Source organism: Alosa sapidissima, chromosome 20, assembly GCF_018492685.1.
Source record: "Alosa sapidissima isolate fAloSap1 chromosome 20, fAloSap1.pri, whole genome shotgun sequence".
NCBI classification, from domain to species: domain Eukaryota; kingdom Metazoa; phylum Chordata; class Actinopteri; order Clupeiformes; family Clupeidae; genus Alosa; species Alosa sapidissima.
This window is the reverse complement of record NC_055976.1, coordinates 29,276,512-29,297,675: the sequence shown is the minus strand read 5'-3', so window position 1 is coordinate 29,297,675 and position 21,164 is coordinate 29,276,512. Positions and strand designations below refer to the sequence as shown.

The 21,164-nt window shown below is 40.8% G+C and overlaps 1 protein-coding gene and 1 long non-coding RNA gene across 2 annotated transcripts in view; one reads left to right on the top strand and one right to left on the bottom strand.

Moving 5' to 3' along the window:
- Positions 1-21,164, bottom strand: part of LOC121694869 — a 248,710-nt gene that overhangs the window by 49,425 nt on the left and 178,121 nt on the right. Inside the window, exons 52-54 of the mRNA XM_042075243.1 lie at positions 16,341-16,514; positions 12,670-12,837; positions 202-375 (exon numbers count right to left, since the gene is read on the bottom strand). Of these exons, the coding sequence (XP_041931177.1) occupies positions 202-375; positions 12,670-12,837; positions 16,341-16,514 (516 nt within the window). The remainder of the gene's footprint in view (positions 1-201; positions 376-12,669; positions 12,838-16,340; positions 16,515-21,164) is intronic.
- Positions 1-21,164, top strand: part of LOC121694911 — a 64,773-nt gene that overhangs the window by 29,893 nt on the left and 13,716 nt on the right. The window contains exon 2 of the long non-coding RNA XR_006025948.1: positions 2,946-2,952. This is a non-coding gene — a long non-coding RNA (uncharacterized LOC121694911). The remainder of the gene's footprint in view (positions 1-2,945; positions 2,953-21,164) is intronic.

Sequence of the window (21,164 nt, the reverse complement as noted above, 5' to 3'; positions counted from 1 at the left end):
GAGGGAAGGGAAGGTGTCAAGATGCATTAATGAATAGTTGAGAAATGATTGGCAATTATTGAATTACTGAGTGGCTGAAGACCACTTTATAGAAAAGAATAAATCAAGGAAACTCAAGGAAAACATATGTTAATATACATTATTTTTATATTTCAATAATGTTAAGGCTGTTTTATATGTTTCATCATACAGTCTACTTACAGCAGTCTCTCCAGTTTACAATCTGGATTCTCTATTAAAGCGGAAATGTGCTTTGCTCCTGAGCTCTCTAGCTTATTGTCACTCAGATTTAACTCCAACAGGTGTGAGGGGTTTGATCTGAAAGCTGAAGCAAGAGCATTACAGCCTTCTTCTGTTATGCTGGTGTTACCTAACCTAAAGAGAAGGAAAGAGCAGATGGGTGAAAATGAAAAAAAAAAACACTTTATTCACTAACAAACTTAATTACAAACTTACGAACAGACAAATAGACTTCAAAAATAGACTTCAATCAGACAAAACAGAGAGACAATCCGACAAAGGACAAAGCAACAGGGGGGTAGAAATACACAGACCAATTAACAGAAATAGAGGACTGGACCAGACTAACAAGAAAGGAATATGGGGAACAGGAGAAAGCAGAAACGGAGGGAAAACTAACAAGACAGGAAGTACAGACCAAATAAGGAGAAAAGGGGTGGAGACAGTCACATGACAGCAGACAGGTAAACAGAGCACATGGGGAACAGGCAAAACCAAACACAGGACAATACACAAAATGGCCACCAGGGTGGCACGGAGTCAATCAGTCCTAATAGGATCCTGACACTTCAAGGCAGCACTGCCTAGACATGGGTTAAGGTTAGGTGAGGGGAAGATGTTGCTTATAGGGTGGAACTTATTAACCTTTTAGTGCACAGGCCTATTGAGCTGTTCCTATGTTACAAAAATAATTTTATGGAGGCTATGAAACTTAAAAGGGTTGGGTTGGGTTGGGGATTGGGGTTAATTGAGGGAACAGGTTGAGATTTTAAAGTGCTGCGTCAATAAGTGCTAAAATAAAAACTCAAACCTTATATAGTGTAATAACATAGGCATAACATGGTAATAACTTAATGGAAAAATAGTAATAACAGTGTAATAACACAGTAATAACATGTGAGTAATCAAAAAGAAAAAGATAAAGTTGCAAAAGCAAACAAAAGTGGGGGGTCAAATGGGGACATCTCAACCTGAATTGGAAAATGGGAAGGAAGGTACAGGGAAAAGAGAAGAGGAGGGGGCTTGCTTGTTAGAAAGGGAACGAGCAAGAGAAAACGAGACATGTTGTAATGAAACCTTTATTGAGTGACCATTACTGCAAGGCAAAAAAAGAAAAAGGGGAGTGAGAAAGAAAGAAAATAGTGTATAAAGTGAGCTTAATGTCTATTTCTCATTTAGACCAAGTGGGTGCTGAGTGAGTAATTTTTGGATCCAGATCCTTTCCGCTCGTCTCCTCTGTGATGATGACCACCCTGCGTTACTCTCTAATCCACAGATAGCCAAAGAAGAAATATGATGAATCTGAAAGTGCTGAACCAAGTATGTGGTTTGTAAATTATGTGTAATATTATAAAGGTGCTGTGTGAGTCGTATCCTGAGAGAATTGCCAGTTTCACCTATATAATATAGGTGACAGCTATTACAAAAAATAATATAAATTGCATTAGTGGAGTTAAGAGTTAAAGGGTCTATAGGTGCCTGGAAAAACAAAAGGTGATGAGCTGGTCCTTGAGATTTCTGTTCTTCCGGTAAGCTGTAATGATTTTGTGAGATGGAAGAAAAGAGAAAGAGGACTGTAGACAGGAGAAATGTATGTGGTAATGAAAGGTAAGAGTGTGGGAACCTGGAGGTGGGAGAGGGAGAGAGGGGCTAGGGTTGGGGGAAAGGGTGGGGTTGGGGTTAGGGTTAGGGTCAGGGTAAAGGTCAGGATTAGGATTGAGGTTGAGGGAAGGATTGGGGTTGGGGTTAGGGTAAGGGTCAGGGTTAGGTGTGTTGTTGCTGGAGGGAGAGAGCTGAACAATCAGCGAAGGCTCCAGGTTGGGGTAAAACCTATGTGGTAGCGTGTGTAAATCAGTAGGCCCAGGGGTACAAGGCAAGACATAAGGCCTGGGAGTAAGGGACAAAGTCCTGTGACTTTTGACGGGTCCAGGTTGCTGGTCCTGGTGTAAGGGGGGTAAAGACTGGGGGGAAGAAATGTTTGTAAGTGAGGGTGGGGGTGGTGGGGAAATTGAAAGGAATGTGGAATCCTGAAGAATAGAACTATGTTGTGAGAATGATGTTCTAGAGCGAGTGGGAGCAAGATTGGCCAAGGTTTCATTTTTAATCTTCCTTAGGAACCGTTTGGAGTAACCCCGCCCTCGAAGGGCCCGAAAGAGGGTTGTTACCGCCTCCTGGAAGTCAGATTGAAAGGTACAAATTCTGAAAAAACGGATAATTTGAGATTTGACAATACCTACTCTGGTCTGGATGGGTCTGGGTGTCTAAGAAAGGTGTTACGAATGGCTTGTAAGCCTGCTGTAGTGTTGATGTTGGTGTATAAACTATCTATGTCTATTGTAAAAAGATGAGTGTTGTGCGGAACCGCCATGGGCCTGATCTTATCAATAAAATCATATGTGTCCTTTATATAACTTGGGTGTAACTTAGCCGCGGTGGGCTAAGCAGGGGGAAATCAAATTGTCTTACACGCACTAAATAATCCAATGTCCACACACACTTGCTCCCGTTTCTTCTGGTTTATTGCTCTCAATATCAATCAAGACTCCAATAATCCTTTTAGACTCCAATAGTCTTTCGAATGCAAGGCAGAGCAAAACGTTGAAGTATAAGGCTTTTCAATGAGTCCATGCGATGTGCGAAGTGCGGTACACAAAAGAATAGCCTTCCCCCGTACTCACCCCACGCCAAACTGAACTGAAGCGCAGGTGTCAGGTAGGACTAATTAAGACATCCAATTGCGCACCACACACGCCCAGCGCCACACCCATGTCCCATAATAACCAATAAACAAAAAACACAAATCAAAATAAACCAATACCCATAAAGTTTATCATAATGAAAAGCAAAATATAAAGAAAACATTTATGGCTCCTACAGGGATTAAGAAAGTGGTCGATGTAGAAAGAAATGTTGTATGAAGCTGAGTCACAGTCTGAGACGATAGGTCTGACTGGGGGAACCTGGAAGGGAATTGTCCATGCATCTGGAGGTTTGTGGATTTTGGGAAGAATATAGAAGAAGTGGGATCTGGGATGTTCGGGGCCCATAAGGTAGTCACGTTGTTTACAAAAGATGTATTTAGATGTGTACAACAGATTGACCAATTTATGGATATGTTTTTGTGTTTGTGGTTGAATAGAATGAGGTATGGGTTTGTAATGTAAGGTATTTGAGAGTTGTCTATTGACTTCAAAGATGTATTGGAATGTATCCAGAATGACAATCTTTGAGCCTTTATCTGCAGGTTTAAGTATGATTTGTGGGTTGTTCCGAATTTCCTGTATGGCTTTTCTTTCTAGGTTTGAGATATTAGATGTATGAGAAACTATGGCTTGTGTAAGAATAGTGGAGAGCAGGGCTTGAAAACGAAATTATTTTTCAAACGTTCCGTTCCGAACGGTTCAGATAGGCCTACAGTGGGCATCGCTTTCAAATGACCACTTCATTCGCGCATTACGCGGCGTGAAGCTGCGTGAAGCTTTAGTACCACTTTCAGCCACTGTGCGTCGCTCTGCCACTGTACATCGCTCTGCCTGCCGTCCCTTACATAATTGTTGCCGAGAGTAATCCCAGCCTACGAATTCAATAACAAAATAAATCATGCATAATTAAACATTACCTCGATTTAGGCTACTTGGGTATGGCTTAAGGCTTGACTACACGAAAATCGAAATTTGCTGTCTACATTATTGTCAGTGTTGGGGTTAACGCAACTACGCAAATCAAAACAGTGGTGTGATAATTGAGCCAGTAGAGAAATAACTGTTCAGAATTAATCTGTAGCCTTGGGTAGGCTTCTGCAGAAAACAATGTTGTTGCCGATTTAATACTATCTGGCGACATTTTTAACAAGCTACGCAATAGAGGCTTAGACAACTATGACCCATGTTTTGGTTTCGTAAATTAATTTGCCCTACTTCTTGACTGCAATGTAGTCAATTGACTGCTTGACATGTCATTTTTATTTTTCTGTACAATAAACAATTACATCTGCTTTATGCCGCAGAATGATTCATATTTGGCTGACTGCAGACGCGCCACTTCCCTCCCCATATTCCAAGATTAAGATAGTATGAAGTGCTTTTTGTAAAAAAATAGTTAAAACGAATAGCTATTTGCAATTTGACAAAACACTGGTCCTCATTTTGCGAATGCAAGGACGATATGAGCCTGTTGCATTTAGTTAGATGTCCTAGTCATGCATAATGTTTGAAAACCACTGGCTCGTAATCACAATAATTTAACACACGACAGTTGGATAACCTACTTCATCATGTCCCCGTGCCTACATTTTTGTGAGTAGCATAGAGATCGTTAAAAACAATAAAGTATGGCTCTCCGTTTGGGACATCGAAAACTTATATTTTTAATAGACTACCGTCGAAGATGCTGACTTGCAAAAGCCTCGGGATAACACGTTATCTCCACTATCATCAGTCATGCCCCTTGATCAAAGTGGGGAATGAAATAAAAGTTTGAGAACCACTGGCTTAACAAGTTACCTACAGTCCAGAACACAGAATCTGTTGCAATATTCTGATGATCGGCGATGATATCGGCAAATGTTTGTTTTCCAAAGTAAGAATTTCACTTCACCATGCACCTTCGACAATACCTGGCCTACCTGGTATCATTACAAACATTATTCTGTGTCCTACAACTGGCATATTTTATGGCATTGTGTCATGTAAGTTCGTTGCAAAATCTAGAGAAATGTGTGAGGTGGTCAGCGGGGGACAATTGAGACACACATTGGATTGTGTTATTACTTGAACACTCCACACTATCCACAGCTGTGGTAGGCCTATCAGGGGCAGGAGGATTACTGTCAGCGCAGGCTTTATATAAAATTCTTCAACAGAAGGCCTCGAATGTTGTCTTGTTTGTGGAGCGCTTTGCTTCGCTTCTGTAATTTCGGCTTCATTGAAAATGAGGGCTTCCCTCAATGACCCTCCGAGAATAAATAAAGGTTGAATGAATGAATGAATGCAGGCTTGCCCAAAATAAAGGCATGTGGTTTGCGCAGCCTACAGTAAATAACAGACCCGCCAGAATGTGCGTTATGATGCTTTTTTACGAGCAAGATGTTTTGGTACCCTACACACACTGCATGTTCTTAAATAACAATGATCATCAGTAATATTCAACCATTAATTTGGGTAAATGGGCAAGCGTGACCACCTTGATTGGCTGATGATTGTAACGCGGGCATGATTCCAAACACCTCCCTTACGATGATGAGTGACAGGTCTCAGAATGCGTGCGCTACACAAGGACGGAAGATGATGAATAACTGGGGCCGTAGGCTATTCACAAAGGCTTTTATCTTACTACTAGGAGTAGGCTACTCCTAAATCGCACTTAAAGATTTTAGATTGGAGTTTTCTCTTAAAAGTTATTCACAAAGCCTTTCAGACAACTCCTAAACTAGGAGTGAGTCTTCGTGGCTATGGATGACGTCATTACTCATGCACGAGCTTGACTGAAGTGACCACCTTGATTGGCTGACGATTGTAACGCGGGAATTCCAAACACCTCTCTTCCGATGATGAGTGACAGGTGACAGGTCGGAGAATGCGTGCGCTACACAAGTAGTGCGAAGGACGGAAGATGATTAATAACTGAATAAAAAGGCCTAGCCTAAATGAATAAAGAGTAAGGCAAAACAAATAGCTTAGTAGCCTAATGAAACATAGGCCTATGGATTGATGCAGTAGCCTACCTTTGCAACATTATTAAATGAATCTGTCACCATATCCCTAGGCTACGTTTGCAAAGAGGAGAACATTTGAATTTGATTCACAATGAAACGTTACATTTCATTTACATGTTAACAATGAGTAGTTTTGGTTGTTGTTGGTGGCGTTATTGCATCCCTTTTATGAATGCAAAATTGTTCCCTTGCGATTGGAAGCTCCTGTTGCGCATAGGCTATTTCAAAACATCGCAACGTAAAATGCCACAAAAAAGCTGTTTATGAATAGGTCTTAGTGAGTTAGGAGTCCTCTCGACTTAAGCTGTCCCAGACTTAGGTGCTACATTTAGGTCTAAAATGCTTCGTGAACTACTTTTTGTGAAAAAATTAGGAGTCCTAAAGTTAGGAGTGACACGCCCATTATTTTTAGGAGTTGCTCCTAAATTCGCCAGTTAGGAGCTACATTTATACTTGAATTACTGCATACTGCATATCAATGTAAATATACAGGTCACACAAGCACAAGTTTAAACTTCATGTAACTGTTAAGACTACAGAAATATACAACACAACTACCTCTTTTTTTTTTATATATATGTCCTATATTTCTATTTTGATACATACATGTTCTATATTTCAGTCTTGCACTTTAATTTAATGTTTATTGTCTATGGCTATGTCCATAGTATGTCTGTCTGTATTTAAAGCATGTCTATGTCTGCATGGGAAAGTAAGAAACGAAATTTCAATTCTTTGTATGACCAGTGCATGTAAAGAAATTGACAATAAAAGCCGACTTGACTTGACTTGACTTTAGCCTTAAAATTCTTTGTGAATACGGCCCCTGAATAAAAAGGCCTAGCCTAAATGAATCAAGGCAAAACAAATAGCCTAGTAGCCCAATGAAACATACGGATTGATGTAGTATCTTTGTAACATTATTAAATTATTCTGTTACTATGCCTGCGTTTGCAAAAGAGAACATTTTAATTTGATTCACACTAATGTTACATTTAATTTACATGTTGACAATGATTAGCCTAGTTTTGGTTGTTGTTGGCGGCGTTATTGCATGTTAGTTATGCCTACAATGCAAAATTGCTTCCTCGCGATTGGAAGCTCCTGTAGCTGCATAGGATTTCAAAACCGCAGGTTTGTGAATAGGTCTGTGAGTAAGGAGTCCTCTTGACTTCTTTTAAGCTGTCAGAGGTGGGAAGGTGTGATTTTTTGGGGGAAGGGCCGGATTAACTGGGCACAATTGTCTGATGGCCCCCCTTCCCCCCAGCCAACGTGAATCGGGTGGTTAGTTAATAGGCCTATCGTGAAGATTTTTCCTGCCATCTAAGGCACGAGCGCATCTGTGAGGCCAAGCCTCACCAAGTAGCTCGTTTGTTTACAACTAACATTCCATTTAATTAAACTGCTTTATAGGCTATGCCGAAATAGTTTTCAACATTTTGAATATTAGTGTCGGGTGAATTGAAATGTTCTCAAAGTAGCCTTATGGCTGAAAGCTGCTTGGGAACCCCCCGTCAAGCAATATAACCATACAAACGCGCTTCCTGCACTCATTGTTTCAAAAGGAGTAATTTTGGCTTTGTCTGAAGAGCTGTGGACGACAGACACGGCATGCCCAATGAAAATAAATTAACGCAACGCAACACAACACAACACAACACAGACCCCGCTTCTCTCGCGTCAGTCACTGACATGAACGAAACACAGAACCCGCTTCTCTCACGGCAGTCACTGACAGTAACCTAGAATAAATGCATGGGGAAAAACACTTCCCCATGACAAAGACATCGTAAAACACTGAAAGTTAATATTTTGTCACTAGCAACATTCATCTGTCCTTTGTCAAATGTATTATGTTCCAAGCGTAATTCTGCTTCATAAAGTTGAACAAATACATTTGCTTATTTCACAGAAAAATATAAATAGCCAGTCTACAGTGCAGAGTTGGTAAGTTATGGTAGGCCCACCTGCAGTGAACATACAAACAGGGGAAATTATTTCTCTTGCAGCTGAGTAGCCTCAGGTGCGCACGTAGACATAAGGCCGAACATGCAAGTGCCAATGAATCGTGCTCTCACGACAATCGCGCCGTTAAACTTAAATAGGTTAACATCACTCTAAGTTCGCCTTCAAGCAAGGAAAACGATTATTTGAAGACATCTGTTTCGTTGGAAGGGCAAGGGGTAGCAACAGGGCAACACAGAGACAGGCCCGATGGCAGGGCTGTTCTGAGAGTATTAAAATATGGGATATTCTACGGGAAAACATTAAAACGGCAAGACATTGGGGAAAGTTAAAATACGTGATAAACACAGAAAAAGTTGGCATGCATTGTTTCGGTCCCCGTGCACAGGGATTTTTTGTCATACTATTAATCACATATGATTATTTGTGAAATTGTGCAAACAGAGGTGCAATACATTTGAAAAGGAAGGACTGGTAGCATGCAAGCTCACGGGAAAGATTGATTTAAGAACGTTATCACAAAGTGTGTGGCTGTGGCGCGGGCGGAAGACAATTGGCAGGGGAGGGTCATGTCTTTTTTAACAATTCTGTCGGAGGGTCATTGAACAATTTCTAGCAGACAAGAGAGGGTCATGCAACTTCCAACTGAAGCACTCAAAATTCCTCCGGTGGCCCCTTCAATAAATAACGATCAGTCCCTAGATTGCTGCTGGGCTATATGTCTTGGTTCTGTTAACAACTCATTGTCAAACGCATAGCCTATCTCGCGGTTGCATCCATTACAAACAAACATGCAATGTGAACGTCTGGGATTGGGGAGAGCACTAAATGCTCTACTGAATAAGCACGAAGTCAAACCTTTAAATGAAAAACACTCTTTAATAATCCAAAAAAATAAACCGCTAATGAAGTAAACTTGTGACCATCAAAAATCGTTTATCGCTTGTAACTCCGTGATACCAGGACGTAACAGGAAGGCATTTGGCTGAGCAACGGAGATTAATATGCTCCATGTTTTGTCCAAACTGTCTATCATCGTTGCACTCGGAGAAAACCGGAATGTTACATTCGTCCCCGTTGTACCTACTCAAAACGCAGATAGAACCTTATTATTCTAAGGTAGCGAAATAGCGTTCAGCATGATTCATGCCCAATTAATTCCCCCTGTTAAAGTGTTCGCCTTTGTAGTTTGGTTTCGTGATAGCCTATGATAAACGACTTATGGCCAAATATGTGAAAACGTTAAAATACAGTAGGCGATAAACCCGGAAAAAGTTGACAGTGATTTTTTCATAATCACTTTGGAGGGTCATAGAAAAATGTATTGCTGGCGAGGGAGGGTCACGTCTTTTTGGACTAATGCTCCCAAAACTCCTCCGGTAGCCCCTTAAATAAATAACGAACAGTCCCTAATGAAGTAAACTTGTGACCATCAAAAATCGTTTATCGCCTGTAACTCCGTGATAACAGAACGTAACAGGAAGGCATTTGGCTGAGCAACGGAGGTTAATACTCTATATTTTGTCCAAATGATGTCTGTCTATCATCGTTGCACTCGGAGAAAACCAGAATGTTTAATTTGTCCTGCGTCTCTACGGCTGCAAACGGGATTCACTCGCAGTTAACCAAATATTTCTTTATTAGGGCAGGGCAGGCATATTTCTGGCTATTACATTATTTCTAAACCAGTCTGCTAAAGTCTGTAGTGAAGTCTGTGTAGGGTTTTCCAGGCTCCATTTCTTTTTACGAGACACCCTGCTCACTTGAGCCATCTACCGGTTGTTTGGGTTGTTGCAGCGTCTCACTGGAAAAATACAAATTAAAGTCGCGTGATACCGCGTGATCCCACGCGCGGACCGCGAGTGAAGCTGGCCAAGTCGAAGCACTGCCCACTGTATGTTTAACGTTTTCGTTCTTGCATGCGTTCCGCCACCAACATATCGGTCCTGAACCGGTTCGGAACGCAAAATATCATTCGTTCTTAAAGTTCCGGCAGTGTTTGGCGGGCCTATCAAGTCTATTTTTGTGGACTTTACCTTAGAATAGACGTAGGCTACTCATTATTTCCCCTTGATTTAGCCTATACCGTAGCTATGGCCAAAAATAATAAATCACAGGCGGCATCCAAAAACATTCAGATGGGCTATCCATCCCATAGCCTACAGACTTACTGTAGGCCTAACCTATGCCTATAAATAATTTCTTATCAAAAATATTTCTGGATACGTGCTAAACTCCTTACCTGGTTGTAGCCTTTTGGAGTTTTATCCATATGGAGATCTTCAAAGGCTTGCGCCTTTGTTGCTGACAATGCCTATCTCAAATTTCCTGTTTAACTCTTCTAGGCTACATAGAATAGGCTATAATTGCGCAAACATTTCAAATCCCGACTTTAAAACGACAAGGCGTGGACAGGCAAAATAGGCTATTACGCATAGGCTACAAACAATTTCCAAATCAGTTTCAGTAGCCTACGCCAGTGTTTCTCAAACTTTTACAGACCAAGGACCACTTAACCATTAGAAAAAACCTCACGGACCACATAGCTAATAGACACAATAGGCCTACTCACTGAACCCACATTGCTTATTGTCTTTGCACCTTGCTTATTGTGTCAGAGGATTCATATGATTTAAATTGGCATAGCTTACATAGGCAGTATTGCAGAACTTTGGATTTACATACAAGTTGGTTCAATATTGCAAACAACGCATCTATATTATTTTTTACAACAGCTCGCGGACCACACTTTGAGAAACACTGGCCTACGCTACGAGCTGGCCTAAGATCCGAAGTGGCAGACGGATAGGTTACACTACAACAGCAAGACAAAATATACCCATTTGGACCAAAGGTCCATTTATTCGTTTTTTTTATTTCAAACTGCAGAAATCAAATTATTAAGCTGTTATATAGAGAACGAAAAAAAAAAAAACGTTATTAACCGGTTTTGTGGATTTCAGAATAACGTTTCTGTTCCGGAACAGTTGAAGACCATTTTGTTTTCGTTTCCGCTCCTCGTAAAATTCCGTAAAATTCCGTTCGTTTTCGGTTTTCGTTTTCGTTCCTTGAACCGGTTCGGAGCCCTGGTGGAGAGGGAGTCCAGATCCTGGGTGATCAAATGCTGGATTTTCCTATCCACCTGGGAGGGGTCAGGTTCCCAGGTGGAGGGAAAGGTGAAGGGGATGGGAGTGTAGGGCCCTGAATCCTTAAAGTGATCAATAAGTTTGAGTCTCCTATGGTACGCATGGACATCCCTTCTAAGCTCATCTCTGTGGTACCTGGTGGGTGTAGGAATGAAGGTGAGACCTCTCTCTAGAAGAGACTGCTGTGCTTCAGTAAGGGTAAAGGAGCGGGAAAGATTAAGGATGGAAGAATCAGATAAATAAGCATTCAAGATGTCAGTAGAAAGAAGTGAGGGTTGTGTGGGTGGGTCCTGGTTTTGGGTAAGAGGATTTATAAATTTAACTGCTTACACCAGTGGAGGAAGATCTTACGGGCTGTGGTGGGTGTCCAATGTATGTTGTCTGGTTGTGTGTGAAATTCGTGGTGGGGGAGATCCTGGATGTGTGGAAGATATGTTGCTATATGTATGTTGATCTGGCAAAGAATGGAAATCTGGGCTTGTGTTAACCGGGGGGAAAAATTGATGATGGAGAAGATGTTGGCATTGGGAAAGACTCGGGTGGATTGTGTATGGATGAATTGTAATTGTTTATTTGTTGTTGCTTTGGGGTTAAGATCTTTATTATTGAGGCCAATTGAAATGATGACTTTTTGCACCTGTGGTGCTGGAGGTGTCTTTTCCAGGAGCTTCCAAAGATGGTAAGTGGTAGCTCCTGGAAAACTGTCAATTTGTATGTTTGGGTTGGTATGGGATGGGATTCTATTCAGATTGGAGTCTCCCAAGAATACGATTGTCTTTTTGATCGTAAGTCTCCAATCAACCAATTTTTGTGTTTGGTACTGGTGATAAGTAGGTTTGAACTGGAGTATAGTGTGTGGGCGGCTGTGTGTAATACTATGTGTAGTGTTAGATGTATGTGACGTAGTGGTGTTATTGGTTGGGTCAACTGCATTGAGCTTGGTCGCACCAATGGGCAGAGTTCAGGGTTCAGTGAGGGAAGTTATAAGTTGTTTAACTTTAGGAGCATCCCTTCTCGTCATTACCCTCATTGGTTGTGAAAGCTCAATGGCAGTGTCATTCCCTTCAGTGGTGTCTGTTGGAGACAGAGGCACAATGTTAGTGTCCAAGGTCATAACCAGGTGGGATGCATGCCTGTTAACAGTAGTGGGAGATGGAATACCCACAGTGGGTGCTTCTGGTTGGCTATTAAATCTGTGGTGTACCTGTGCAAGGGTAGGGATTGGAGTTGGTAATAGTGGTGAAAGAGACAGTATAGTATTCTTACAGGGAGGGATAGGGGCAATAATAGGAGAGGCTGGGGTGTGAAATGGAATGGGGCGTATGACTGTAGTGTGTGGAGATGCTTGTGTAACATGTGCTGTAGAAACCTGTAGGGGAGGGGAGAGGGGCAGCACTTGAGAGGGGGATAAGGGTAAGGGGTAAGGGTTTGGATTAGGTGCCTTTAAGTCGATGGTGGCAGCGCTGCCTGGAGGACGACGTTGGGGGCATAAAACACCATCGAGCCTGCAAGTGTTTTAGTTGTGCCACACCACCCCAAATGGCATTATGGTTCATGTAGCATGAGGACTTCAGCTCGAGCGTGGGACAGCAGACATTGACTCACCGCAGGACCTGCAATTTACACTTCTTCAGCCCACTGGACAGCTGCATCACACCTGAATCCAACAGTAGATTGCCACTCAGGTCTAGTTCTGTCAGACTGGATGAGTCTGAACTGAGAACTGAGACTAGAGATGAACAGCTCTTCTCAGTCAGATCACAGCACTTCACACTATGAAAAAAATGACAAGTCTGAATATCTAAGTTAGTTCAGATGCACTGTTACATCTCACTCACTCACTCACACACACAGGTTGTGCAAAATTCAGAATTGAATTGAGAATGACGGTCCTTGTATGATTCATTCATCTGATATTCAATTGAGAATCAAAAATAAAAAAATACTTGTTTCATTATTTGTTTATGAATGCGATAAACAAACAAATAACGCTTTGTGGTCTGTGTATCATTCGTTCATTTGATATTCAATTGAGAATCCAAAATGAAAAAATGAAAAAAGGACTTGTTTTTTCATTATTTGTTTATAAATGTGATACAAACCAACAAATAATGCTTTGTTTTTCAGACTTTTGATTTCATGATCAGATCAAAAGTAGAATGTTTAAAAAATGGCCTCAGGGTCCGTGTATCATTCGTTCATTTGATATTCAATTGAGAATCCAAAATGAAAAAACGAAAAAAGGACTTGTTTTTTCATTATCTGTTTATGAATGTGATACAAACCAACAAATAATGCTTTGTTTTTCAGACTTTTGATTTCATGATCAGATCAAAAGTAGAACGTTTAAAAAATGGCCTCAGGCCCAAAACTGATTTTGATATTTATTTTTTTACGATTGCTCTGACCCGGAAATTATTTATTGACTTCCATTGCCAGCTGCTGCTTTTGTTTTGCAGTGTTAAATCGGTCTAGGCCTACCAGACAATAGATTGACCATATTGTAGGCCTACAACTGCAAAGCCTTATCCTATGCATGTTACATTCATGACATGAAAAGTAGAACTTATTAAACAAAAATGGCAAATTACGCAGTCGGCTAAACATTTTAAACTTGCGTAAAACGGCATGAACCCAGCAACGGTGCATCGCATAACTTAAAACACAAACTGAAGCAACAGCTTGGACAATCCTTGTCATGAGCTCTCTCTCTGCCTGGTAACACACGCTGATTGAAGTCTGACCTCCACCTGTTCCTGCTCTGCTCTGCTCTGCCTCACCCTCGTTACCTACCAGCTGCACTGCATTCACCACTCATCATGCCCTGTATATAAAGCCTTGCTTTTCAGTCCACACTTGTCAGATCGTCTGCAACCAGCACCAGTTACCTGCCTGTTTTGGAAAACGCCTCTGACTCTTTGCCTGTGATCCCGGACCCGCTCAACTACTTCTGTGTTCTCCAGCCCCGGTAATCTTGACCTGCCTTCCGTCCCTCTTCTACGAATACCGCCTAGTCCTTGACTGTACTGCTGCTTCGTTTCAATTGCTGTTGTGTGTGTGTTTCCCCCAGGACTTCCCGGATCATCCAGCTCCTGCCATCGCTGTTCGGCTACTGGGGGAACACACACACGCAGACTCTTGGAACTCCTGTACCCCCCCCGGAACCCCTGAAACCCCCTTAACCCCCAACCCTTAAATAAACTTTTGAACGTGACGCTTTTGTGGTCCTCGTCCTGTTTGGTGTCTGACAATCCTACTGCAAAGCCTTTCCTTCCATAGGCATGCAACGTCTATGACATAAAAAGTGGAATATGAACGCATTTCACACCTAACAATTAAACGGAGCTGCCGCCTGTTCGCGATTTGACTGTTTCTTGAGCTCTCAGAGCAGTGTTGGTTTGCGCGTCTTTTTCAGATGATGAACGTAATTGGACGGGCAAGACTGACAAGTAGACGGGCCAAGGCCCGCCTGTGGCTACCCCTATGGCTCGATTTGAATTATTTGTCTGTTTGTGAAAGTTGTAGCCCCTCTTTCCTTTGATCAATGTGCTTGTTGAACGATGTGTCCCTAGCCTGACCAGAAGGCTACTGCAGCTGGCTGCCTTCCAATGACGTTGGCGACAAATGATGATCTGAGCTGATAGATCTAACATCTAGGCCTACTTCCCTAACATGGGCTGATACTACATAGCCTAGGCCAGTCATTACTTCTATAATCATGGGGCAACGCTTTGGGCGAACGCAATGTTCATAAACGAAACAGGCATGAGAAGGGAGATGATTTTCGGTCGATTCAACGAAACCAAGTTTGCCATCGTTGCGCAAGTCACCCAATTTCTCGCTATAGTATAAATCTAATATAAAGTATAAATCTAGCAACAAAGTCACTAAATTGGCAACACTGAGCACTGACAGGTCTAGACCAAGAAAGTGACTTGGATAGACTTCCAGGTCACAGAAATTGGAAAAAATAAATATCAAGATCAGTTTTGGGCCTGATGCCGTTTTTTAAACGTTCTACTTTTGATCTGATCATGAAATCAGAAGTCTGAAAAACAAAGCATTATTTGTTGGTTTGTATCACATTCATAAACAAATAATGAAAAAACAAGTCCTTTTTTCGTTTTTTCATTTTGGATTCTCAATTGAATATCAAATGAACGAATGATACACGGACCCTTTGTTTTTCAGACTTGTGATTTCATGGTCAGATGAAAGTGCAACATTTAAAATACGACCTCAGGGCCAAAACTGATTTTGATATTTATTTATTTTTTCCAATTGCTGTGACCCAGAAATTATTTATTGACTTCCATTACCAGCTGATGCTCTTTTTTTCCTGAGCCGACAGTTTAAACAAACAGGTTTTTCTAACCTGTATGCTTGATTTGAACTATTTGCTTTGCTTGTGAATGAAGTTGTAGCCCACTTTCCTTTGATCAATGTAGATACTTGTTGAAAGAAACTGGCAAGTGTGTCCCTAGTTCTCCTGTCATGCCATAGACTACTTCTTGTCTCGTTGACTCTTCTGCATCTGCCTTCCATTGACGTTGTGTACAACATATCTGAGCTAGTGAGAGTCAAGATGTGACACTCATTTTGTCAGATGGTAGCCTGCAAGCTCTGCAGCCTATGACCCTACAAATTATAAATGCATCATTCGCTAAGCTGATGAAGAGAAGCAGCTCATTCTTAATAACAGATTGAGCAGGGTCCAGTATAAATATCCAAAGCCAATTTGGAAAAAAGGCTGTTGAGATATACAGGTGCATCTAAAAAAATAGAATATTGTGGAAAAGTGTGTTGGTTCAAGTTATAAACAAAACATGTTATAAACTGAACAAATCTAAAATGATCATGATACCCTTTACATTTCAGCCCTATCTATGGTTTATATATATAGCCTATATAGGCTACTTTGCTAAATGAGCGTGATTTATGCTATAATGTTTGAAATATATTTATATCAATGTATCATTTAGTTTCTACAACATTCGGAAGAACCCCCTAGCATTTTGGGGTGCCCAAAATTTCTAGCGACGCCCCTGACCTCGGTATTTGAAAAATCCTGGCTACGGCCTTGTGTGGAATTTCTTTAAATTGCCATAAATTTAATTCCACTTCCTGTCATTCCAATTCCAATTCCAATTCAATTTACTGTGGGGCGGAGCCAATTCAATTCAAATTCCAATACATGAATTTAATTGAGGCCAATTCTATAATTCTGAATTTTGCACAAATCTGAAACACACAAACACAGACACTGATAGGCTTACCTCAGTTTCTCCAGTTTGCAGTGAGTATTGTTCAGTTCTTTAGACAGCCGCTTCACTCCTGAATCTAGTAATTTATTGTTGCTCAGATCCAGTTCTCTGAGAGTGCACCCATCTGATGTGAAAGCTTTGGCCAGAGCTGAGCAAATGTTCTTTGTTAATTCACAGTTGGATAGCCTGCAATCAAAACAATAAAAATAAATTAATTAACACAAACATGACAGTACAGTAAGAGATTGGATTGGATGGATACAGTGCAAAGGACCAACACCAACATTACACTACTACCACTACTACTACTACTACTACTACTACCACCACCACCAATAGTAACAATAACAACTAGAGATGCATTCCTAAGGAATTACCAGTGCATGCAAACATTTACAGGGGGCATACAAACATGTAGGTTACAAGCCTAGACTATATCAAAGTCCTTTTAGGCAAGTCCCTTAGGCAAGTCCCTCCACTCAATGCAACGCATTTTGGGTACTTATCGGGCATCTATTTGGGGCAGAACTGACTGTGTGCAAGGCTTCTCAACATCAACCTCACTATAGCTGCGTGATCACAACAAATGATTGGCACAATGTATTCACAACATACCACATGATGTGCACGATGTATGAATTTTCATGTCTACATTTGACGGCAGAAGGGGCTGAATATGTGTAGACAACTGCCAAGTTTGCATTATGAACTAAGCCCATATACATTTCTAAGTGAGGTTCTTTGAGTCATGACTGATGGCAGCATGTGCTAGTTGGGATGAATATACTGAGATAGATAAATGGATGATTAGGCTGAAGATGTATCAGTATTCTTAGTTGAATTGAAGAGGAGGCTATTGAATATAATTTTACAATACAAAATTATACGGCCTATATTGGTTGATCAATTATGCTATGGTCTATAAAGCAGATGCTGTTAGTTGGTTCTGTAAATGCAGTGTTTCCCACAGAATTGGATTCAATTTGTGGCGGTAGCTGACTTGGACAAGGGGGGGGGGGGGGGGTTGATTGATGGTATTAAGATCGTTTTGGTAGTGTATAGGTCTAATTGAGTGCCTGTCACTTTAAGACGTTCGTAACACAAGGCTGCTGATGTGTGGATGCAATTCATAACGTTTTCTGCATAGTTAAAATAAAGTTTCGTAGGCCTACTTTTCCTTGAGACAAGTACTTTTGAATTTTGGAAAACACTTTTTCATTTACATTGGGATTTTACATTCAGTGTCAGAGTCAATAAAATGAGCCCTTCAACGAAATTGACAAGCAGCTGTAAGTAGGCTAAGCATGCTAAATTCGACATCCAAACAGTATTATAACATTAGCTTTCAGATACTGCTTGATTGCATAACTTAACTTAGTTTAGTCTCTTCAATGTAGCCTACTATGTTGTGATAAGACCTTAGCAGAGTTAACTTCAATGCAGCAGTTTCGAACAAATTTGCGCAGCATGGTCACGATGCTAAGCGGATTTAATAGCAATTTAGCCAGACGTCTTCTATGCAATGCTTCTATGTGGCAACAACAATTCTTCAGCAATTGTGAATATTTTGTTAAATGCACATGCAGAGGAGGGGCAGCGGGCTACGAGAGAGAGCGGGGCGGGGTAAGGAAAGGCTGCGTGCGTAAAAAGCGCAGCTCAATAGCAATGCAAGGATTTGACCTTTTTTTTTTTATTTAAATTAAATTAAACATAGAATATTAATCTGTGGCGGCCAATTTTTATTTTGTGGCGCCCCGCCACAGATTAGTCAATGTATGGGAAACACTGAAATGGTAAACCTATAGACTATAAAGCAGATGTTCTGGTCTAACGGCAATAGAATCACAAACTAATATTGTCCAATGCTGTGTATTGATAAACAATGCTTAGGCTATATTAATCTAAAAAGGCAGACAAATTAGAAGTTGGGAAGTAACACATAGGCCTACCTTATACTGACATTATACGGACGTATGTGTGAACGACATACACGCACATTACAGAATCTCCGTGTGGTTGTCGAGTGAGGGGTGGGGGCTTGTAGAGTTCACAAGATGCGAGACATGACGCAGAATATATGCGGCCGCTGCCTGTCACAGCTGCTTTTTGTTTACAAAGTGTAGCCTATGCGTTATGTAGGCTAAAGAAGAGAAATCTATTGTGCGTGGGCTAATACTTGGAGTAGGCTAGTCACGTAAGTGCGCACTTGAAATTGACCTACAGTATTTGTATGTGTGCTTCGAATAAACACATTTATCTGTTTTCAACGATATGTACCAGAATTACTTGGCTATAGAACCCCAAATCTGGTTTGCGTTGGAGAGAGAGAGCATGCACAAACTTTATGGTAGGCTACCAGCCAATTCAGCAGGCTAACTCAAGACTTCAAGGCCATCATACAACGTTTTTAAGCAACAAACAAAATACTAACATAACAGCGAAGTTCGTTTTTTCATGGTTTATTTTTTCCAAAAGCATCCTCTCCCCATGTGTCTATTGCATTTACGTAAGGAGCTTGGAACAAAGTTGGGTTTTCTTCGTTTTCATTTTCTCTAGGCATATATGCTCAACAAATATCTGCGAGCTCAACAGGTCATGAGAAGGCTATCAATGAACAGAAAACAGTGTTGGCTAACAATTTATTAAATACTCCTGTTATTGTCGTCAACGACGTCGCTGTATGCTACTGCCTTTTCAGCGCCTTCTGCTTATCTCGCACAGTCTTTTGCATTCGTTTGGCCTTGCCATGCAGTTATAGGCTACAACGTGCCGTTCCCTTATGTGTTCTATCAAAATGTTGTATGCCCTCATGGACAGTAGCTCCGTGATGTCTGCATCTTTCCAGGTCATTGATTTTCTGGACAGCACTATGCCACTCCATCATAACACTGGCATTTAAGTCAGATCTAACCACATGGACGCACGAAAGAAACGTCACCAACACGCCCTCTCACTAGGTGTAAATTTTAACCGCATGTTCTACACCTCGTTCAGATACAGCACATTTACATAATGTCCGGAGGAAATACTAGGGGGGGAGTAGTAGAACAACCGGCTAAATGTGGACTTCCATATGACCGGTTATGTCGTTCAGATATACGGCCCCACCGTTCGGCACACATCGGCAGAACCTCCGGTCTTACACGTATGTCTGAAAGCGCTTTCAGTAATGATAGGCTAGTAGTGTATGGGAATACATTTTCCAAAACGATAAATATATTATAGGCTAGTTAAGGATCTATCTATCTATCTATCTATCTATCTATCTATCTATCTATCTGTATTTTCATGCACTGTATAAGAAGTTTGGTGATAACAGTACTGTGCATTTGCACTGTAATAAGAAGACTAGGGATTTGCATGCACTGAAATAATACATGCATTAGTTTTGAAACATGCATAATAATTAACATGGACTTGGCATTGGTCCTCTTCAGTTAACAGATATATTGTAAAGGCAGAATCCTGGTTGTGGTCCATGTGATTAATGTGCTAACTCAGGAATTAAATAATAATAAAAGAAAACAAAAAAGATGAAAACATATCAGTAATACTTAAACGTCGTATCCATAAAGCACAAATGCACAAATGCATACAGCGCCCTCCACATTTTTTGGCAAAGGTAAAGTTGAGTAAATAGGTATAGCAAAAAAAATATCTTGGCAATTCATCTCAATCTTAAAAAGTGATACATCATAAAAAATAAATTAACACTTTTAACAAAAACTGAGACTAAGAATTGCCAATAGATATTTTTCATACCTCTTTTTACTGAAGTTTAATAAATGTTGAGGACACTATATAAACATAAAAAGTCTATTCATTAAATAATCTTTATAGAGCCACATGTAAGCTGCAACTCCTCTGCAGGATAAATGTCCTTAGATTTGTTATTCAGTCATTCGAACATTATTGGGGTAAGTGTTGCTTTTTTCAGGCTATGTTTTCAATGGTAACCCATTGTCAGTCAATAATAAAAGTACTGTGACATAGTGCTAGTGAAATACCGATGCGCTGTTTGCAGTTGCGCTGCTTGCTGTTAAAGGGAATGACAGATGTCATTTTCATTGGTTTAAAGTAGGGATCTCAAACTCCGGCCCACGGGCCAATTCCGGCCCGCATCACCCAATTCCGGCCCGCGACCTAATGTCAAAATAATATGTAAATTGGCCCTTGAGGGTATTTTTAATTGCGACAAACAACAGCACTGGTTAAAATAGACGATAGATCCAAGACAGTGACAAATCCCATTTGTACTCTCCTCCACTAGTTGCTAGACATCCAGAGCTTCGATTCAAGCCCAAATACGCTGCACAAAGTTTTCAGGAAATTTTGTATTACATGCGAGAAATGCAAGTGCATTTGTTTGTAATGACGCGGAAGTGATGCAGGCCATAATTTTGCACAAATTGAAGCAGAAATAGGCCTACACCAAATGTTGAAAAAAACTTATGATGAAGTCTTGGGTAGTCAAGTCAAGTCAAGTCAGTTTTATTTGTATAGCGCATTTAACATGCACAGAGTGCAACCCAAAGCGCTCCACATATAAGACATTGTCATTGACACATAGACTAACAAAGACAATAGTGGACGGAGCGGCGTAGTCGCCAGCGTACCCGTGACACCAAGACATAGAACTAGCCTACATTTATGAAATAACAAACGCAAAAGATGCCGGACGGAGTGGCGTAGTCACCAGCGTACCCGTGACACCAAGACATACAAGACAGACAACAAACAAATTAATAAATAAAAAATAAAAATAAAATTAGTCCAATTTCCAACCGACTGAAAATGTCCAAGGGCAATGATGACTCGCGTGAAACTGTGCACAGC